Source organism: Somniosus microcephalus, chromosome 1, assembly GCF_052327205.1.
Source record: "Somniosus microcephalus isolate GS21.2 chromosome 1, FLI_Smic_1.0, whole genome shotgun sequence".
NCBI classification, from domain to species: domain Eukaryota; kingdom Metazoa; phylum Chordata; class Chondrichthyes; order Squaliformes; family Somniosidae; genus Somniosus; species Somniosus microcephalus.
The window spans coordinates 409051552-409070501 of NC_140987.1; the positions used below are offsets into that span (position 1 = coordinate 409051552).

Sequence of the window (18950 nt, forward strand, 5' to 3'; positions counted from 1 at the left end):
TTTCTGATGAGGTAACAGAGGGTTGATGAGGGCAATGCGGTTAACGTGGTGTACATGAACTTCCAAAAGGCATTTAATAAAGTGCCACATAATAAGCTTGCCAGCAAAGTTGAAACCCATGGAATAAAAGGGATAGTGGCAGCATGGAAACGAAATTGGCTAAGTGACAGGAAACAGTGGTGGTGAATGGTTTTTCGGACTGGAGGGAGGTATACAGTGATTATTATATATTATATATATATATACTTTGTGCTATCCGGCACCCATGGGACCGAGCTACTGCCGTTGCCTCAAAACTTCCGGATAGACCAGCGTCAATTTTATCAGATAGGAGCTTTTCATCTCCGTATTTGACAACAAACACTATTGCTCAGCAACAGCTTGTAAACACTCGGCCCGTACCTTGGAAGCGTCTCTGAAGCTGTTGCTAAGATACAGAGACGCTTTCCAGAGCCTGCCTGTGAACAGAATGCTAGGAGAAGAAAAAAAACCTAACCAAAACGGCTGCTGATTTCTGCCGTTCGATCGAAGTTGCCGGACATTCAACCTCCGGATAGCACAAAGTTTCCTGTATATAGACACAAAACTTGGAAGTATAGCGAACAGTGGGGAGGATAGTGATAGACTTCAAGAAGACACAGACAGGCTGGTGAAATGGGCGGACACGTGGCAGATTAAATTTAATGCAGAAAAGTGCAAAGTGATACATTTTGGTGGGAAGAATGAAGAGAGGCAATATAAACTAAAGGGTACAAACCTAAACGGGGTCCATAACAGAGACCTAGGGGTATATGTGCACAAATCGTTGAAGGTGGCAGGGCAGGTTGAGAAATCAGTTGAAAAAGCATACGGGATCCTGGGCTTCATAAATAGAGGCAGAGTACAAAACTAAGGAAGTTATGATGAACCTTTGCAAAATATTGGTTCGGCCTCAACTGGAGTATCATGTGCAATTCTGGGCACCGCACTTTAGGAAGGGTGTGAAGGCCTTAGATGGTGCAGAAAAGGTTTATGAGAATGATTCCAGGGATGAGGGACTGCAGTTACGTGAATAGACCGACAAGCTGGGGTTGTTCGCCTTAGAGCAGAGAAGGTTGAGGAGATTGGAGAGAGGTGTTCAAAATCATGAGGGGTCTAGACAGAATAGAGAGAGAGAAACTGTGCCCATTGGCTGAAGGGTCAAGAACCAGAGGAGACAGATTTAAGGTGATTGTCAAAAGAACCAAAGGCGACATGAGGAAAAACCTTTTTTACACAGCGAGTGGTTAGGATCTGGAATGCTCTGTCTGAAAGGGTGGTGGAGGCAGACTCAATTGTGGCTTTCAAAAGGGAATTGGTAAGTACCTGAAGGAAAAAATTTTGCAGGGCTACAGGGAAAGGGCAGGGGAGTGGGGCTAGCTGAAGTGCTAGTCATGGGCTCGATGGGCCGAATGGCCTCCTTCTGTGCTGTAACCATTCTATGATTCTAAGACCAGATGAGTATGAAAATAATCCAGTTAGTGAAGTATACCTTAACTTCCAGAGAACATTTGATAAAGTAGCACACAGATGGTTATTAGAAAAAAAGACTTATTAGAATAATAAGGAGTTGGTTGAAATCACATGAGCAAGAGAGTTACCATTAATGGAAGTAGATCTGATTGGGGCACAGTTACAATTGGAGTGTTGTCATTAATGGTCCCCAAGAGGGCTTAAATGGAACCATTCTTAAATTCACGACGATACAAAATGTGTGGGAGCTAGCACTTCAGACCAAATTAATAGGTTGCAGGTCAATTTAGATTGTGTATAGTGTTGTGCAAGTGAGTTTAGAAAACTCCAGGCATGTTGTGGGGTTACTGGTTAAAAGTAATACTGTAGAACAAAAGTTCACACATGGCTGTGCAAGTACAAAGGAAAATACACAACTTTAACTCATTAATTCTTGGGATATGGGCGGCGCTAACAAGACCAGCATTTATTGTCCATCCAGAGTTGCCCTTGAGACGGTGGTGATGAAGCCCCCTTCTTCACTCATTCACCTTAGTCTCTTAATACAAAGAACTTGCACAAGACCTTGTTTTGAATTGCTTCCTCAGTTCTCTGTTAAATGCAGCAGAGATTGAGTTGATGAGAGAAGAATTACACACAAGAAAAAAAGATGAAGCTTGAAGAAGTCCATGACAAAATTAAAGGAAGGGGGTGTTCCATTTGCTGGACAATCTATGCTGAAATACCAATGCAATAAATTTATTCATCCTTCCTATGCAAGCGCATTCGACCAAAAGTAGCACAGTAACAAATGAGTAACCAACTTCCAATGTGAGGGCAGAACATTGAGACACTTAGTACGAGCACACAGATTTATCCATGTACTTAGAATCAAGAGAAAGCCTCTTCATGTTTGTCAATGAGGTGACCATAGCAGAAGAATAAGGCTTCAAATGTCTGACAGTTTACAAGCAACTGAAATATAAGGCAATGAAACACATTCTACTATTCATTTTGACATACTTTTACTTCAATAACAAACCTTTTCCATTTAGGATTGCGAGCTGGAAGGTTAGAAGTTTTTCTGGCTGCTAAAATATTTTTGAAATTAACTAGTTGTGAACCTCCAAGTCACACACCATCGTGACTTAGAAGTATATCGCTGTTCCTTCGTCGTCACTGGGTCAAAATCCTGGAACTCCCTACCTAACAGCACTGTGGGAGTACCTTCACCACACAGACTGCAGCGGTTCAAGGCGGCGGCTCACCACCACCTTCTCAAGGGCAATTAGGGATGGGCAATAAATGCTGGCTTTGCCAGTAACGCCCACATCCCATAAACTAATTTTTAAAAAGAACTGGAATCAGTGACAAATAAAGATAAATATATAAAAATTTTATAAAATATATATACACACACGCCAGGAACTGCAGCACATACTCTATAGCTCAAATTTTTAATAAAAGCAAACTCACCGTGTTTCAATTTGGACAGCATTGATTTTTCTGCATCTACTGATGCACTCTTTCCTACCAATAGTCTCTTTGCTAAGTCCTTCTTGTAAAAAGCCTCAAATACATCTTTTCCTGTTTTTTTTTTGAAAAAGTAAAAACTTAAATCAACTACACATAAAAAGGATTCAAACGCCTCGGTTCTACTCCACATTAGAATTTAGAACACACTAATGACCAGAATAAAAATTACATTTATCGTTCCTAGCTGACAAAATGCCCTTTATCACATTATATGAAACATGCTTGTAGTAATTTCATAGAAGCAACACTTCAAAAATTGTTCAACTACATATTTTACAAGGATAAATGAAAATAAGCATTTTGTTGCCAAAATAAAAGATTAGAACCTACTGGGGGACTAAAGCGTCCTATGATTTCACATCCTGAATTCAATTTGCAACACTCAATGCAAATATAAAGAGAGAACATTTTAGATAACAGAAGTTTGGTTCTGTTCCCCTCCCATACCTTTAACATCAATTTTTTTTCCTCCTGAAGACATTAGATTCCTTACTGGGGATCAGTTCCACAACCAATCACCCTCTGATACCTCACCCAGTGACCATTCATCATGTATGAGCCTGGACAGTACATGCTGGCAGGCAACTTAACCACTCTGGGGAGGGGAGGGAAAGAGAGGGCTGAAGGAAAGACCACACACTGTCGGCCAGTTGCATTCTCACCACATACAATCTTTCCAATAAGACCACTGGGTAACGATTAGATGCAGGAACTCTGTAGCATTCAACTACTGCCCTGTTTAAGATTAGCTATGGGTATCAAGCCTGTTAACTTCTGGTCTAAGTGGGTCTGTGATACACCGACTGGGCTGTGTTTTTACTCACTGGGTCAATGGTGGGGCGAGGGGGGATGCAATAATTATTTTGTTACGAATTGTAGATTAAAAAAATTAACTCATTTGACACATACCGTAAATGAACCTAAATATTATCATAATTTTATCCAGCATCTTTTCAAGTTCTTCGTCAGTAGCCTCTTTGTTGCCAGCTCGAAGCTTTGAATCTACATATTTGGCTGAAACAGAAAAGCACACAACGCTTTACAAGCTGTTTTCATGTCTAATCTTAAACGTTAAATTACACTTACAATCTGGGAGATTTTTACATCTGACCTTAGTCATACTATGCGGTACTTTATCGGAGGCCTTTTGAAAATCTAAATATTAAATCTACTGCATTATCCTTATCTACTCTTTCTGTTACTGACATATCCACACTTATACATTAAAAATTTTATTTTTAAACTCTCTTTACTCCCATCTCTTCTGAAGTCAGTGGTCTTGCATGGTACTGTCCCATAGGCACCACAGCCCTATGGTAACTTGCCAAAGTAATTATTCATCATTCATGAGCCTAGATAGAGAGTTTTTGGCAGACTAGCCAACCAGGCCAATCGGAGGTCTGTTCAATTCAAAAACTAAGATTTGGGGCCAGTATTAAGTCAATCAAATGACAAGTTTTTCTAATGTTGTTACCACTCTTTTCACATGTTCCTTTTCTGCAACTGAAAGTAAGCGTATTATATAAGGCACTGGTTTTCAAACATTTCTGTGTAGTTAATTCATGGACACATTTTTGGGAACCCATGCTCTAAGTTCTGAAATAGTGTCTACTACTTAAAAGAAAACATCTGACTATAAAATTACAGCTTGCACCTAGCAAGCATCCGTCATGTTACACCTCTTGAAGACATTAAACCTCTAAAGTGTCACACTTCAGGACATTCCCTGCACATTCATACAGCAAAAAAGTCACAGGTTCAAATATTTGTTAAGTTACCAAATATCTGACTGCTAACAAATCAAATCAATTTCTTGCTGGATTCTTCTGACTGGAGCCAGAAATTTAGAGAGAGCTGCAATTGCCTCATTTATAGGCAGCTATGTGATGTAATACCAGTTTTATATTATATATGAAAATGTAGCGCTCTTCACCCTTAATCACGCAGTCATATGGAGCCAATGGTCTGGATTTAGAATCTTCCAGGCCTCAGTACCTCCTACAGTCTTATGCATGATGGGCTCTCTGGCACTGGCCCTCCTACCTTCTAGACAACTTCATCCAGTGTTTCACCCACCTCAATTACAACAAGCAACAGACAGCCATTACACTAAAGTGCTTCGAATCCATGCAGAGTGCATCCACACCAGATCTATCAATAGCAGGAGAGGGAGACTTCCCACTTCCAAGATAAACATGGCCATTAAAGCCATACAAGGCATAAACAGAAACTAGATTAAGGAACATCCAGCAAGTAAAAACCCAACAGACTAACAGACATAGGAAAGTACAATACCAGAAAAGACTCTGCAGTCCATCAGGCCAGTCCCAAAAACAAATGCCCTCTATCGCCCACTCCTTCAGCCAAGGCAACCACTCAGGCAAACCAAACTCTCAATTGTGCAAAAAGCATCATCAATAATGCAATGCAAATAAGGCACAGACCAGATTAAAAGAATACAATTTAGAATATAACCAGCTCAAAGAGCAAAACAGAGCTATTCTTACAGCAGCCATAAGTCATTAAACAGCTTGCATTTAGATAGCACCTTCATAACAGAAAAACACCCCAGGTTCTTCAGAGGTGTATTCAGGTAAAAAAGGAAGACAAGCTACAGAGATATTAGGAAGGGTGACCAAAAGTTAGATTTTAAGGACAGTCTTAAAGGTGGAGAGGGAGGTGATGAGGCAGAGAAGTTTAGGAAGGGAATTCCAAAGTGTAAGGCCCAGATGGCTGAAAGCACACCAGCCAATGGTGGGACGAAGATGCACAAAAGCCCAGAGGCAGAAACAACTAGACAGAATCAAAGCATTTTACAGCACAGGAAGCTGCCATTTGGCCCATCGCATCTGTTGGCTCTGAAAAAACTATCCACTAAGTCCCATTCTATTACCCTTTCCAATACAGGTAGACTATCCTTTATCCGAAAACCTCGGGACCAGCCGTGTTTCGGTAAATTTCGGATTTCGGAAGGTATTTTATAAGACTGGGAAATTTGTGGGGGGTCGGGGTCGGCGGGGGGGGGGTCGGGGTCGGGGGGGGGGTCGGGGTCGGCGGGGGGGGTCGGGGTCGGCGGGGGGGGGGGGGGGTCGGGGTCGGCGGGGGGGGTCAGGGTCGGCGGGGGGGGGTCGGGGTCGGGGGGTCGGGTCGTGCGCACGACTTACGCTGAACGAAAACACTTTCGGTTTTCAGAGGATTTCGGTTTTCGGAAGTGCGGATAAAGGATACACTATCCCTTATCCGAAAGGGTGGGGGTCGGCGGGAGAAAAGAATATCGGACGGGCCGCTGTATTGTTGGGTTCACTCTCCCGGTATACCTCCTTCACAACTGCCCGGCTCGGCCTGCAATCTCCTACCCAGGAGGGAACTCAGTGACCCTCTGCCCTGCTCAGCGTAAGTCGTGCGCCACTCTGGTCATGTCGTGCGCACGACTTACGCTGAACGAAAAAACCTTCGGTTTTTAGAGGGTTTCGGTAGTCGGATAAAGGGTAGTCTACCTGTACTTCAAATTTTTCTTCTCAAATATTTATCCATTTCCCTTTTAGAAACTATTCTGGGTTCTGCTTTCACCAGAAATAAGTGCTTGTCTGAAACACCACTACACAACAAAACAAACGAGCACCAAACATAGATCAGGATAACAAGACCAACAGAAAGTCTACTACTGCAACGGTAACATTTGTTTTAAGAGAGCACACTAGCACGATGCAAAGATACACAAATAGATTTAGCAGTTAAAAGTACAAAACATACAGAACACAAGAACACCAAATTTGAAAGACAATAAACCAACAGACTTTGTCAAACAAGCATAGCAACACACAATCTTCCATGAATATTTTTTAAATGTAATCCACAAAATGAATACAAAACCTACACCTAACCCAAATTTTAATTCACTCTCATTTTACAAATCCAATCATCCTCATTAGTTCACCTTTCTTCCCCACCCCCTGAACCACTCCCACACCATATCCCAAATTCTCAGATCAAATTACTTCCTTTAAACACTAGAGCACATAAACTTTTCAAAATTACAGTTGATATTTATCTCCATGAGCAGTGTCACAGAAAATCAAGTTATATATTACAAGTATCACATATGTGTGTACTTCCTGTCAAGTAACTTAGTCAATTAACACTTACTTCCAGTAACACTTCCTTATTCATTTCACTTTCCTTTAAGGTTTCTAAAGTTTGGGACAGTGTCAGTGCAGAGAAGCTAGAAGGAGAACGGTGAAAGAAGAGTTTGGAGGGAGAGGGGAGCAGAGGACAAGCATGGACAGGTAGTCAGAGCTAACAGGATACAGTGGGAGATGGGGGGAAAAGAGCAGCACAGTAGGGCAAGAGAGGGAGTAATGGGGTGGGGGACAAAAGAAGAGTAGGTGGGCAAAGAGTGATAGATTGAGGAGAGAGTTTGGATCTTCAAACTCACCATGATCTGCACAAGGTGAAATCCACTGGTACAACAAAAATGAATGTGACTTATTCAATTAATGTAAATTAATTGTTCTTAAAATATTATATATTGGAGAGGATAAAACATATCCTCCAACTCATGAGTCACTTGTTACTCTTTTATAAGGACCATGTTATATCAGAATTATTCAACTATTGAGCTGAAGCAGTGTACGCCTTTAAGACTACAAAGTCTAATGTTAAGTAAACACTGGGTGAAATCAGAGTTTAATTGTTCTTGAATCAAAGGTTACATATACTCTGGCTCCCATGTCAAATTAATGTCTTTGTTCCTTTATGCTTTCTTTTGAAGTGTGACGTAAATTAATTATGCCACAGTGTACAACAGGAAATTCATGCTAGATGCACCAGTTTTATATTATTGCGATCTCTGGGACATTGTTTATGGTATGTCTGACAAAGCACCGTTTTAGATGGACAGGAATTTTGTACCATATATTATAGTCTACTATTCTGCTATGGTGCAGCTATGTCCCTTTAATTTAATATAAACAGGCTCAGGTTACTCAGTTTAATCCTCGGCCTATTACATTGTTCCAATGTCGCTCAACGCAAGCTCGAGGAACAGCACCTCATCTTTCGATTAGGCACTTTAAAGCCTTCTGACCTCAACATCGAGTTCAACAATTTCAAACTATAACCCCATCCCCCATTTTTCATGCGGTATGATTTTGCCATTCCCATTTGCAACATTTTATCTTTCCTGCCTCTTACAAAAGCACAGTATGTTCCTTCATCCCCTCCTGTCTCTGCACCTGCTTAATATCTGTTACATCTCCAGCTTTTTCCAGTTCTGATGAAGGGTCCCAGACCTGAAACGTTAACTCTGTTTCTCTCTCCACGGATGCTGCCTGGCCTGCTGAGTGTTTCCAGTGTTTTCTGTTGTTACTCAGTTTAATTATTGTTTTCAAATGATCAGGTCCCATTATTCTCTCTGTAACATCCAGCAAAAATTGTTATCCATACCTATTAGTTCAGCTGGTTTATTGGGTCGTTTGTTTATGAAGGTTTCAAAGGCTTCTTTCATTGCATTGACAAATTTTTCATTCTTCAGGAAGCAGACATCTACGACGTGATCCACTTTGTCCTTGAAATCCAGCAGCTCTTGAACCATCGTTTTATCTTTTTCAGGATTAATTACTATTGTACTGCCAAAGGTCTGAGGAATAAAAAAAATTAACCAACTTTAATCAAAATTCTGAGGAAGCTTAACACTAATTGGAAATACATGACTACACCATTTTGCAGTGGAAAATATCTGGCTACAGCCACAAGGATTTAAGCATAGTGCACAGCCTCAATTATATTTTCAAAAGTTAAGACCCCCCACCCCCCTCCAAATCTTCCAAGTGTAAATTCTTGCCAGGGTTCCTCATCACTTGCCTCCCTCCAATACCTTGCCAAAGTAACCATTCTTCAAACATGAGCCACGACAGCAAATGGTGAGTCTGTTGGACTGTTGAAATTCGATTCTGTTCTCTCCTGATGCCCACACATTTGCTCTTCTCAGCAGGGGTCACTGAATAGCGATAAAGAGTGGGGACCCAGGATGACTTTTCCCTCAAGTAAACCACGGGAACACTCCAACTGCTCAGATCATCTAACAAGGCCATTGGCGTATCTCCCCCCCACTAAACCACATCTCAATATACCCATTGCTGTGCTGCTCTCCTTTGGCCAGGACTAACTGCTCCACACTTCTCCTGACCGCTATCAACACGACTCCATAGACTCAGAAGAGGCATGATAAACTGGATTGGGCGAGCATGCTATTCCCTCTACCCATTCCCTTTTATTGAAAAAAATTATTTTTCAAATATTTACCCACCTCCCTTCTGAAAGCTATTACAGATTCTGTTTCATTACTGTTTCTGCTAAGATATTCCATGTCCTAACAAATCTGAGAAAAAAAATTCTCCTAAACTCTCCCTTCATTCTTTTAGTAATGATATTAATATTTATGTCCTCCAGTTATTGAATCACCAACCAGTAGATTTCGTTTTCCAGTACATACCTTATCAAAACCATTTTATAATGGGGTTCCAGTGAAAACAAAGTTTCACTAGTCTCTCCGCACAGCTAAAGCCTGTCATTCCTGGAATCAGTTATTTTTGAAGTAAACTCACGGTTACATAAACAGATATGAGACGAGACAGTGTCTCAGGTATACTTCCCGTGCTAAGCAAGGAAGTTGAGACAAACAGAAAAGTTTAAGGAGGAAATTATTGGCTAGCTAAATAATATAAGCAAAGTTGGTACAGGGTGATAGGCTCAGTCTTTATAGTGCAGGCACTAGCAGACCTGTAATGAACATAGAAATAACCTCGGGCTTTGTTTAAACTAGATGATATGGCAGGGATGAGGTCAGAGTGGAGTCTGGAGAACAACCAGAAGAAATCAAAAATGCAGCACCACATGCAGTATAATATTAACCAGACAATGGTTCGGGACCCACATTAGATGCACTGTATATACATAAATAAATGCTGTAAGCATTCAAAAATCAAACAGTCGAACTGGAGGCGTTGGTGGCAACCAGTAATTGCAATGTTCCAAAAATTATGGAGATGGCTAACCTAGGCTGAATATAACTTACAAGGGTAGAGTATTCAGGAAAGATGGGGAGAGGAAAAGGGAAGAAGGACCAAGAAAGATACCAATTCCACCCCCCTCCCAGCCGTCGTCTCTGGTTGAACAAAACTGCTTGCAACTTTAGCGTCTTATTCGACCCATAGGTGAGCTTCGAATCCCATATCCTCTCCATTACAAAGACTGCCAACTTCCCATCAAGCTGGGCTTTAGGAGCACTCTGTGAATATCTAACTTGGAACCACAGAAGTTTATTGCAAAAAGGCTATTCAACCCATCGTGTCCGAGCCTGGTTTCTAGCAATCCAAAACTCATGTCTTGCTCTCTTCTCTCCCCATGTATAAACTTTGCATCACCCCTTTTACTTTGGTCCAAAGTAAAGTGTAAGACTAAAAAAAGAGAACTTTTCTGAGATGTTTTATTATGCAACAGATTCTAAGTTAAGAAAGGAAAACTGATTTATCTATCTGCTATTTAGCTTTATAAACTTTTGCTTCTGCTAATTTAGTTTCTTAAGCAACCTGATTTATAGCTTAGTCTGAGATATACCCATGAGTATTATTTGTCTAGTCAGAAGGGTACAGCGTTACTGTTCATCCAGTGCACATTACTTCCCATATGATGCACACCAGGTCATATTTCAGCTCATTGGACCTGCGGGGTTGCCCGTGGAAGTGGACCTTTATGCTGGCATGAGAAAAAGTTTTTGAGAGAGCACCTGAATTACACCAGTCATAAAGGAAGTGAGGTTGCAATGGGTAGGTGGACAAATGTTATGGATTGCTAGTCCTCAGATTTACTCTGTTCTGGTATACATATATGCCCTGTAATCACAGTCTCAATACAAAGCTGTTACATTTACAGAGGAAACCAAGCTAGGGGGAAATTGTGGACTCAAATCTTAGAGAGCTTGACAGAATTTTCACCAAGGCTGATAAGTAGAAGCTGTAGTTAACTACAGAAAAATGCAAGGTACTGCACGCTGGAAGTAAAAACAGAAGGCTCTTGTATTCCATAGGTGGGTTAGAATTTTCCCTCAGGGGAAGTGGGTGCGAGGTAGTAAAGAAGTGGCCAATTAAAAGAGACTTATGGGATGTTAGCTGACTTTTCAGCCATTGTAATCGAATAGTGTTTTTTAAAAATTCATTCACGGGATGTGGGCGTCACTGGCATGATCAGCATTTCTTGCCAATCCCTAACTGCCCTTGAAAAGTTGAATACAACCAAGTGGCAGAGGGCAGTTAAGAGTCAACCACATTGCTGTGGGTCTGGAGTCACATATAGGCCAGATCAGGTAAGGACAGCAGATTACTTTCCCTAAAGGACCTTAGTGAACCAAATGGGTTTTTACGCCATGGTGGGATTTGAACTTGTGTCTCCGGATCATGAGTCCAGGTCTCTGGATTACTAGTCCAGTAACATAACCACTATGCTACTGTGCCCATTGTGATGTGCCAATTAACAAGGCAACTAGAATGCTGGGTTATATTGTCACAGCAGTTGATTTCAAATCACCAGAGGTCATGCTAAGGAACTACAATGCCCATTCAACTGCACTTGGAGAAGTGCCGTGACATAAAGGGGCCTTCCAAATCCTAGAGGTAGTGCAGAATAGAACAAACAAGCTGGTCCTTGGTGTCAGAGTAATCAGATATGAGGGAACAACTTTATAACCCAGGCCTCTTCTGCCTCAAAAGAGTAAAGGAACCTTACAGAACTGTGATACTTACCAGGATAGAGAAAGCAAACACACAACAATATTACATCAACATGCTAGCACAGGAAGTCAAGAGGGTGCAGATTCAGGGCTCAGAGCACAAATTTAACAAGTTACATTGTAGCTAATTAACATGGCTAAGGTCAACTAATCCAGTAATGATTGGGAATCAACCTGAAACCTCTGGACTGCTTATCTTAGTGCTACACTGAGCGGTGCCGTTGACATCATGTGCTAGGACAAACATTTGAAGAGGCCTCGTATTAGTGAGGAGGAGAAAAAAAAACAAAGAGAAAGGCGGAATAAGTAACTGAAAAGGAATTTAAAATTTTCATCTACGACTGGAAATAGGGAGTTTACAAACAGAGTTTGGAGAAACAGATATCATTAAGTTTTAGCCAACAACAAATAAACTGGAGATTGGATGCAGCACTTTCAAAACATTTTAGAACTGTTTAGGTTAATTGACAGAATGCTGCAGGCAACTTGCATTCTTCAATTCACATTAAGTTACTGGAGGTTAACTACTATGAGAAGAAATAAACTGAATATACCTTTATATATTCAATCCAATGTTGCAGAAGAACCTGTACTCCACCTCGAACCCTACTAAAAAGCTGGTAGAGAAGAGAAAGATCTTGTATCCTGTTTTCATCCAGAAGGCTGTTTAAACCTGCAGGTTTTAAGAATATTTTTTTTTGGGATGGGGCAAAAACGCAGAAGCATCGCAAAATCAAAAGTCCCATCATGGAATAAAGTAACTGTTGTACAAATGTAAGTTTCAACTCATTACTGATATTTTGTTGTCAAGTCCCAACAAAAGAATTTGATTAAAGCTTATTGGTACTGAACTATATGGTTACACACAGAACATTTTGCATTAGTGTGTAAAAATCCAGGTTACCTTTCTGGAGAATGGCTGGTAAATGTTCACCTAAAAGTTGTTTTTCCACCGTAGCTATTAGAGGCTTCCTGAAGAAAATTATAACAGGTCAAAAAGGTTTTTAAAAGTTAAATATGTACCTGCAATTTTCATTTTACAGTCTAAAATCTACTTCCTTGAAGTATACTGTTTAAAATATAGAAGGAACACTATAGCTTCCTGGAAAATATTGGCATTACCAAAACTTAATCCATAAGCAAAGATTGTGAATAGGTTAAAGAATTTAAAAAACAATATGATTAAAAGATCTCAAGGCAGTCTACCTAAATTATTTTTTCAGTAGATAGTGCTATCTATTGTTCCCCAACATAAGCATTGCATCATAAGCTGCATTTCTTCAAAATCTGTACTTACTGTGTGCTCTGATCTAAGTAAGTGATAACCCGATCTGCTTCTTCCTCTAAACGTTTATTAACATGGTGCAAATACTCTGGAACCTAAATGGAACAAAGAATGTAAGTTAACCAAATAATCTGCAGGTGACAATTTCCTGAACTAACCGAGTTAAATTCCAATCATTGGCAGTAGAATCTTTAATATTGAAATTGCAGCACCAACATTCTTCTGAACATTATGGCCCAATAGGTAAAGGAATAAAAACAGAAAATGCTGGAAATACTCAGCAGTCAGGCAGCATCTGTGGAGAGAAACAAAGTTCACATTTCAGGTCGATGACCTTGCATCAGAACTGAAAAAAGTTAGAACTGCAACAGGGTTTAGCAATGAAATAGACAAACAGAAATCCCGTCAGAGAGAAGAGCAGAACTTCAAGGTGGGCATTCCTGGAAGAGAAGTGGCAGGTAAAGGAACTGTCCAGTGCAGCACTAAGCTACATAGACAAGAATGTCCTAGGCTTGATCTCCAGCTTCGTTCATCCAAATTCACACAGATGTGGCAAGAGTGATCCAATTCGACTCAGCATTTACTGGTTAGACAAGGGAGAAAAAGGGTGCGTGCTCTTTGGGGGGGGGGGGGGGGGGGGCGCGAGGTCAAGAGTCCCTGCTCTTGATGCTATCCTACACACCTTACTGCAAGCATGTGCATGCAAACACGGTGAGAATAGGACTGAACTCAGCTGTGATTCCCCTGTGGTACAATAGCCTGTCTACACTCATCATTTAAGATCACACATTTGTGGCAGTTGGGATAATGTACCAGAGAGAAATGGGCATGCTTGGACCATGGACAAAAAGGAGTCATACTTATAGGACAGGAAGGAATGGAAGGGCAGAAAATTGGTTAGAGAAAAGTAAAAAGTTATGGAAGTTAGTCAAGTGTTTCTCCACAAGATAGTTTAAGGGAGACAAGAGTGGGAGGCGAGAAAGAGAAAGGGAGGGTGAGGGGAACAAAGATGAGGAGGAAGCGAGAAGCAGTGGAGAAGAAAGCAAGAAGCAGCAGAGGAAGAGGAGGTGGAGATCTGCACTGATTTCATCGATTTCCCTTGCACTCTCCCCCAGCTCCCTGGACTTCACTGCTCTTGGGCTTCAGGTTGTACTCCAACTAATCGCTCCTCTGCTGTTGCCAACACCCGAGGCCAATACACACAACAACCTCATTGTGGACAATTGCACGGACATCCTGGCTTTGACTAATATTTTATTCACTGGTGGAGACACCTGTCCCCTCACCAAAGCTTCCCCACTTGGCTATACTTCAACTATCTGCCCGCCCCAAACCCCCGCGATGGGGGGTGTGGCCCTCAGCACCATGTCACACCTTGGTCTCTTCCCATACTCCTCTGGTACCTTCTTCAAGCAGCTCACTTCGTTCCACTCCTCTTGCCTCTCTCTTCTCATTCTCAACCATTCCCCACCCAAAGTTCTCACCGAGATATCCTCCCTTAACATCTGCACTAAGCTATTCCTCACCTTGGTGATTTCAATCTCCATTTCAACTCACCAGTCCCTCTATCCTTTAACCACACTCTCCATATAATCTCTCCTCCCCTATATTTACGGCCACGCCCACGACCTTGCCATCTCACGCGGCCTCTATACTGCCATGATCACGATGACAGACAAAGCTATCTATGACTCATTTCTTGTATCCCTCACCATCCACATTCCCCTACCCCCTTCAAGCCCCACTTCCTTCTGAAACCAGCCCTGGGGGGGAAAAAATAGCTCTCCCAAGTCATTTATAATTGTGCTTTCCAGCTGCCAAATGCCTAGTATTTTAAAAAAAAAATTTTTAAATAAAGTTAATGAGGTGTAAATGGTGTCCAAGAAATACAAAATAGATTGGGAACTGGATACAGCATTTAATCATGATTCTGCCCAAATCACAAATGATTTTATCAGATATGGCACACTCACTAAATGTGTCACAAGGAACATGAGTAGGCTATTCAACCCCTCGAACTTGTTCTGTCATTCAATGGGATCATGGCTGAACTGTATCCTAACCCCATTTACCTGTCTTGGCTCCATATCAATGTTCCCCCTAATTTTTTTTGGGTGCGTGGCCCATTCATAGGTTCGCGCATGCAAGAAATTTACCATTGGAAAAGTTGGTCCCGGGCTGCGCAGGACCGGCAGAGTCCTGCGCATTAGAGGGAACGTTGCTCCATATCCCTTTTTGTTAATGAGCCGCAGCCCTTGCTCTTGTCAAGCAGGATCGAGGTTCTTACTCCGTGAGGGCGGGAGCGGGGACTGCAGGAAGGATGAGCAACCTGGCCACAGCACCATGGTACAGGGGGCCATTAAAGTGGAGGGAGTAAAAAGAAATGTTGTAGTGGTAGGGGATAATATCATTAGGGGGATAGGTAGGGTTCTCTGCAGTCAAGAGCGGGAGTCCCGAAGGATGTGTTGCCTGCCCGGTGCCAGGGTTAAGGACATCTCTTCTGGGCTGGAAAGAAACTTGCAGTGGGAGGGGGAGGATCCAGTTGTCGTGGTCCATGTTGGTACAAACGACGTAGATAGGACAAGGAAGACAGTTCTGTTAAAGGAGTATGAGCAGCTAGGGGTCAAATTAAAATACAAAATCTCAAGGGTAATAATCTCTGGGTTATTACCTGAGCCACGAGCGAATTTGGCTAGGATAAATAAAATTAAAGAGTTAAATGCGTGGCTCAAAGACTGGTGTGGGAGAAATGGGTTTTGCTTCTTGGGACACTGGCACCAGTACTGGGACAGGAGGGAGCTGTTCTGTTGGGACGGACTCCACTTGGCCAGTGCTGGGACTAGAGTCCTGGCGAATCATATAACTAGGGCTGTAGAGAGGGCTTTAAACTAATTATTGGGGGGAAGTTTCTAGAGAGCAAATAATAGAAATGACAACGGAGAAGGTCATAGACTTAGGTAGCAGTGGGGGAATTAAAAAACAGAACGTGTCAGGAAGGGACAGAAGGTATGGAGTAAAAAGTAAAGTACTAAAAGGGGAAAAAAACAGGAACTAAGTGTTACAGAACATATTTGAAAGTTCTTTATCTGAATGCACGTAGCATTCGTAACAAAATGAATGAGTTAACGGCACAAATAACGACATATGGGTATGATCTTGTGTCCATTACAGAAACATGGCTGCAGGGTGACCATGACTGGGAATTAAACATACCAGGTTATTTAACAACCAGGAAGGACAGGCAGGAAGGGAGGGGAGGTGGGGTGGCTATGTTAATAAAGGAAGGAATCACTATAATAGAGAAATGATATTGGGTCAAAGGAGCAGGATAGTGAAACAGTTTGGGTGGAGATAAGGAATAATAAGGGGAAAAAAACTAGTGGGCGTAGTCTATAGGCCTCCGAACAGTTCCAACTCTGTTGGACGGGGTATTAATCAGGAAATTGTTGAGGCTTGTAATAAGGGAACAGCTATAATTATGGGGGATTTTAATTATCATATTAACTGGACAAATCAAATTGGGCAGAGCAGCCTTGAGGATGAGTTCATGGAGTGTATTAGGGATGGGTTTCTTGAGCAGTATGTAACTGAACCGACCAGGGGGCAAGCAACCTTAGATTTGGTCCTGTATAATGAGACAGGATTAATTAAAAATGTCCTAGTAAAGGATCCCCTTGGAATGAGTGACCATAACATGGTTGAATTCCATATTCAATTAGAGGGCGAGAAGGTTGGATCTCAAACAAGCATGCTGAGCTTGAATAAAGGAGACTATGAAGGTATGAGAGCGGAATTGATTAGAGTGGACTGGGAAAATAGATTAAAGGGTAAGACGGTACATGATCAGTGGTGTACATTTAAGGAGTTATTTTACAACTTCCAAAAAATATATATTCCGAGGAAAAAAGGGTGTAAAAGAAAAGATAGCCATCTGTGGCTAAGTAAAGTAATTAAGGATAGTATCCGGCTAAAAACAAGGGCATATAAGGTAGCCAAATCTTGTGGGAGGATAGAAGATTGGGAAGTCTTTAAAAGACAGCAAAAAATAACAAAGATTGATTAAGAAAGGGAAGATAGATTATGAAAGTAAATCAGCAAAAAATATAAAAACAGATAGCAAAAGTTTCTATAGTTATATACAGGAAACTTTGTGCTATCCGGCACCCACGGGACCTAGCTGCTGCCGTTGCCTCAAAACTGCCGTACTCTCCAGAGTTAATGTTGAGAGATACGGAGATTCTTATCTCCGTATTTGACAACAAACACTGTTGCTTAGCAACAGCTTCTAAACACTCGGGTGTGGCCCTAAAGCTCTGTAGCTGAAGCTGTTGCTATAGCTACAGACCTTGCACAGCTTGACTGTTCAAAAAAAACAAAAAAAGAATTAAAAAACGGCTGCTGATTTTTGCCAGTGGCTCCAGGTTGCCGGATAGCTCACCTCTGGATAGCACAAAGTTTCCTGTAAAAAGAAAAAGGGTGGCTAAAGTAAATGTTGGTCCCTTAGAGGATGAGACCGGGAAATTAATGGTGGGAAACATGGAGATGGCAAAAACACTGAACAATTACTTTGTATCAGTCTTTACAGTAGAGGACACTAAGAATATCCCAACACTGGACAAACAGGGGGCTCTGGGGGGGGGAGGGGGGGGGGGGGAGGAGCTAAATACGATTAAAATCACGAAGGAAGTGGTACTTGGTAAAATAATGGGACTCAAGGCGGATAAATCCCCTGGACCTGATGGCTTGCATCCTAGGGTCTTGAGGGAAGTGGCGGTAGGGATTGTGGATGCATTGGTAATAATTTTCCAAAACTCCCTGGACTCAGCAAAGGTCCCGGCAGATTGGAAAACTGCTAATGTAACACCCTTATTTAAAAAGGGTAGTAGGCAGAAGGCTGGAAGCTATAGACCGGTTAGCCTAACATCTGTGGTTGGTAAAATGTTAGAGTCCATTATTAAGGAGACAGTAACGGGACATTTGGATAAACATAATTTAATAGGACGAACTCAGCATGGTTTCATGAAGGGGAAGTCATGTTTGACAAATTTGCTGGAGTTCTTTGAGGAAGTAACATGCAGGGTGGATAAAGGGGAACAAGTGAACGTAGTGTATTTAGACTTCCAAAAGGCATTTGACAAGGTGCCACACAAAAGATTATTGCTCAAGATAAAAAATCACGGGATTGGGGGTAATATTCTGGCGTGGGTGGAGGATTGGCTCTCTAACAGAAAGCAGAGAGTTGGGATAAATGGTTCGTTCTCAGAATGGCGACCAGTAACTAGTGGTGTTCCGCAGGGGTCAGTGCTGGGTCCCCAACTCTTTACAATATATATTAACGATTTGGAGGAGGGGACCGAGTGTAACATATCAAAGTTTGCAGATGATACAAAGATGGGATGGAAAGTAGTGAGTGAGGAGGATATAAAAAACCTGCAAAGGGACATAGACAGGCTAAGTAAGTGGGCAGAGATTTGGCAGATGGAATACAATACTGGAAAGTGTGAGGTTATGCACTTCGGCAGGAAAAATCATAGAGCAAGTTATTATCTTAATGGCAAGAAACTGGAAAGTACTGTAGTACAAAGGGATCTGGGGGTCCTGGTGCACGAAACTCAAAAAGTTAGTATGCAGGTGCAGCAAGTGATCAAGAAGGCCAATGGAATGTTGGCTTTTATTGCTAGGGGGATAGAATACAAAAACAGGGAGGTATTGCTGCAGTTGTACAAGGTATTGGTGAGACCGCACCTGGAATACTGCATACAGTTTTGGTGTCCATACTTAAAAGACATACTTGCTCTCGAGTCAGTACAAAGAAGTTTCACTCGGTTAATCCCGGGGATGAGGGGGTGGTCATATGAGGAGAGGTTGAGTAGA

General features: G+C 41.7%; 1 protein-coding gene across 1 annotated transcript in view; it reads right to left on the minus strand.

The window, feature by feature from the left end:
- cul4b (cullin 4B) overlaps window positions 1-18950 on the minus strand; it is an 80963-nt gene that overhangs the window by 19556 nt on the left and 42457 nt on the right. Inside the window, exons 8-13 of the mRNA XM_085998731.1 lie at window positions 13089-13171; window positions 12696-12763; window positions 12346-12464; window positions 8452-8644; window positions 3916-4020; window positions 2947-3057 (exon numbers count right to left, since the gene is read on the minus strand). Coding sequence (XP_085854857.1) covers window positions 2947-3057; window positions 3916-4020; window positions 8452-8644; window positions 12346-12464; window positions 12696-12763; window positions 13089-13171 — 679 coding nt within the window. The remainder of the gene's footprint in view (window positions 1-2946; window positions 3058-3915; window positions 4021-8451; window positions 8645-12345; window positions 12465-12695; window positions 12764-13088; window positions 13172-18950) is intronic.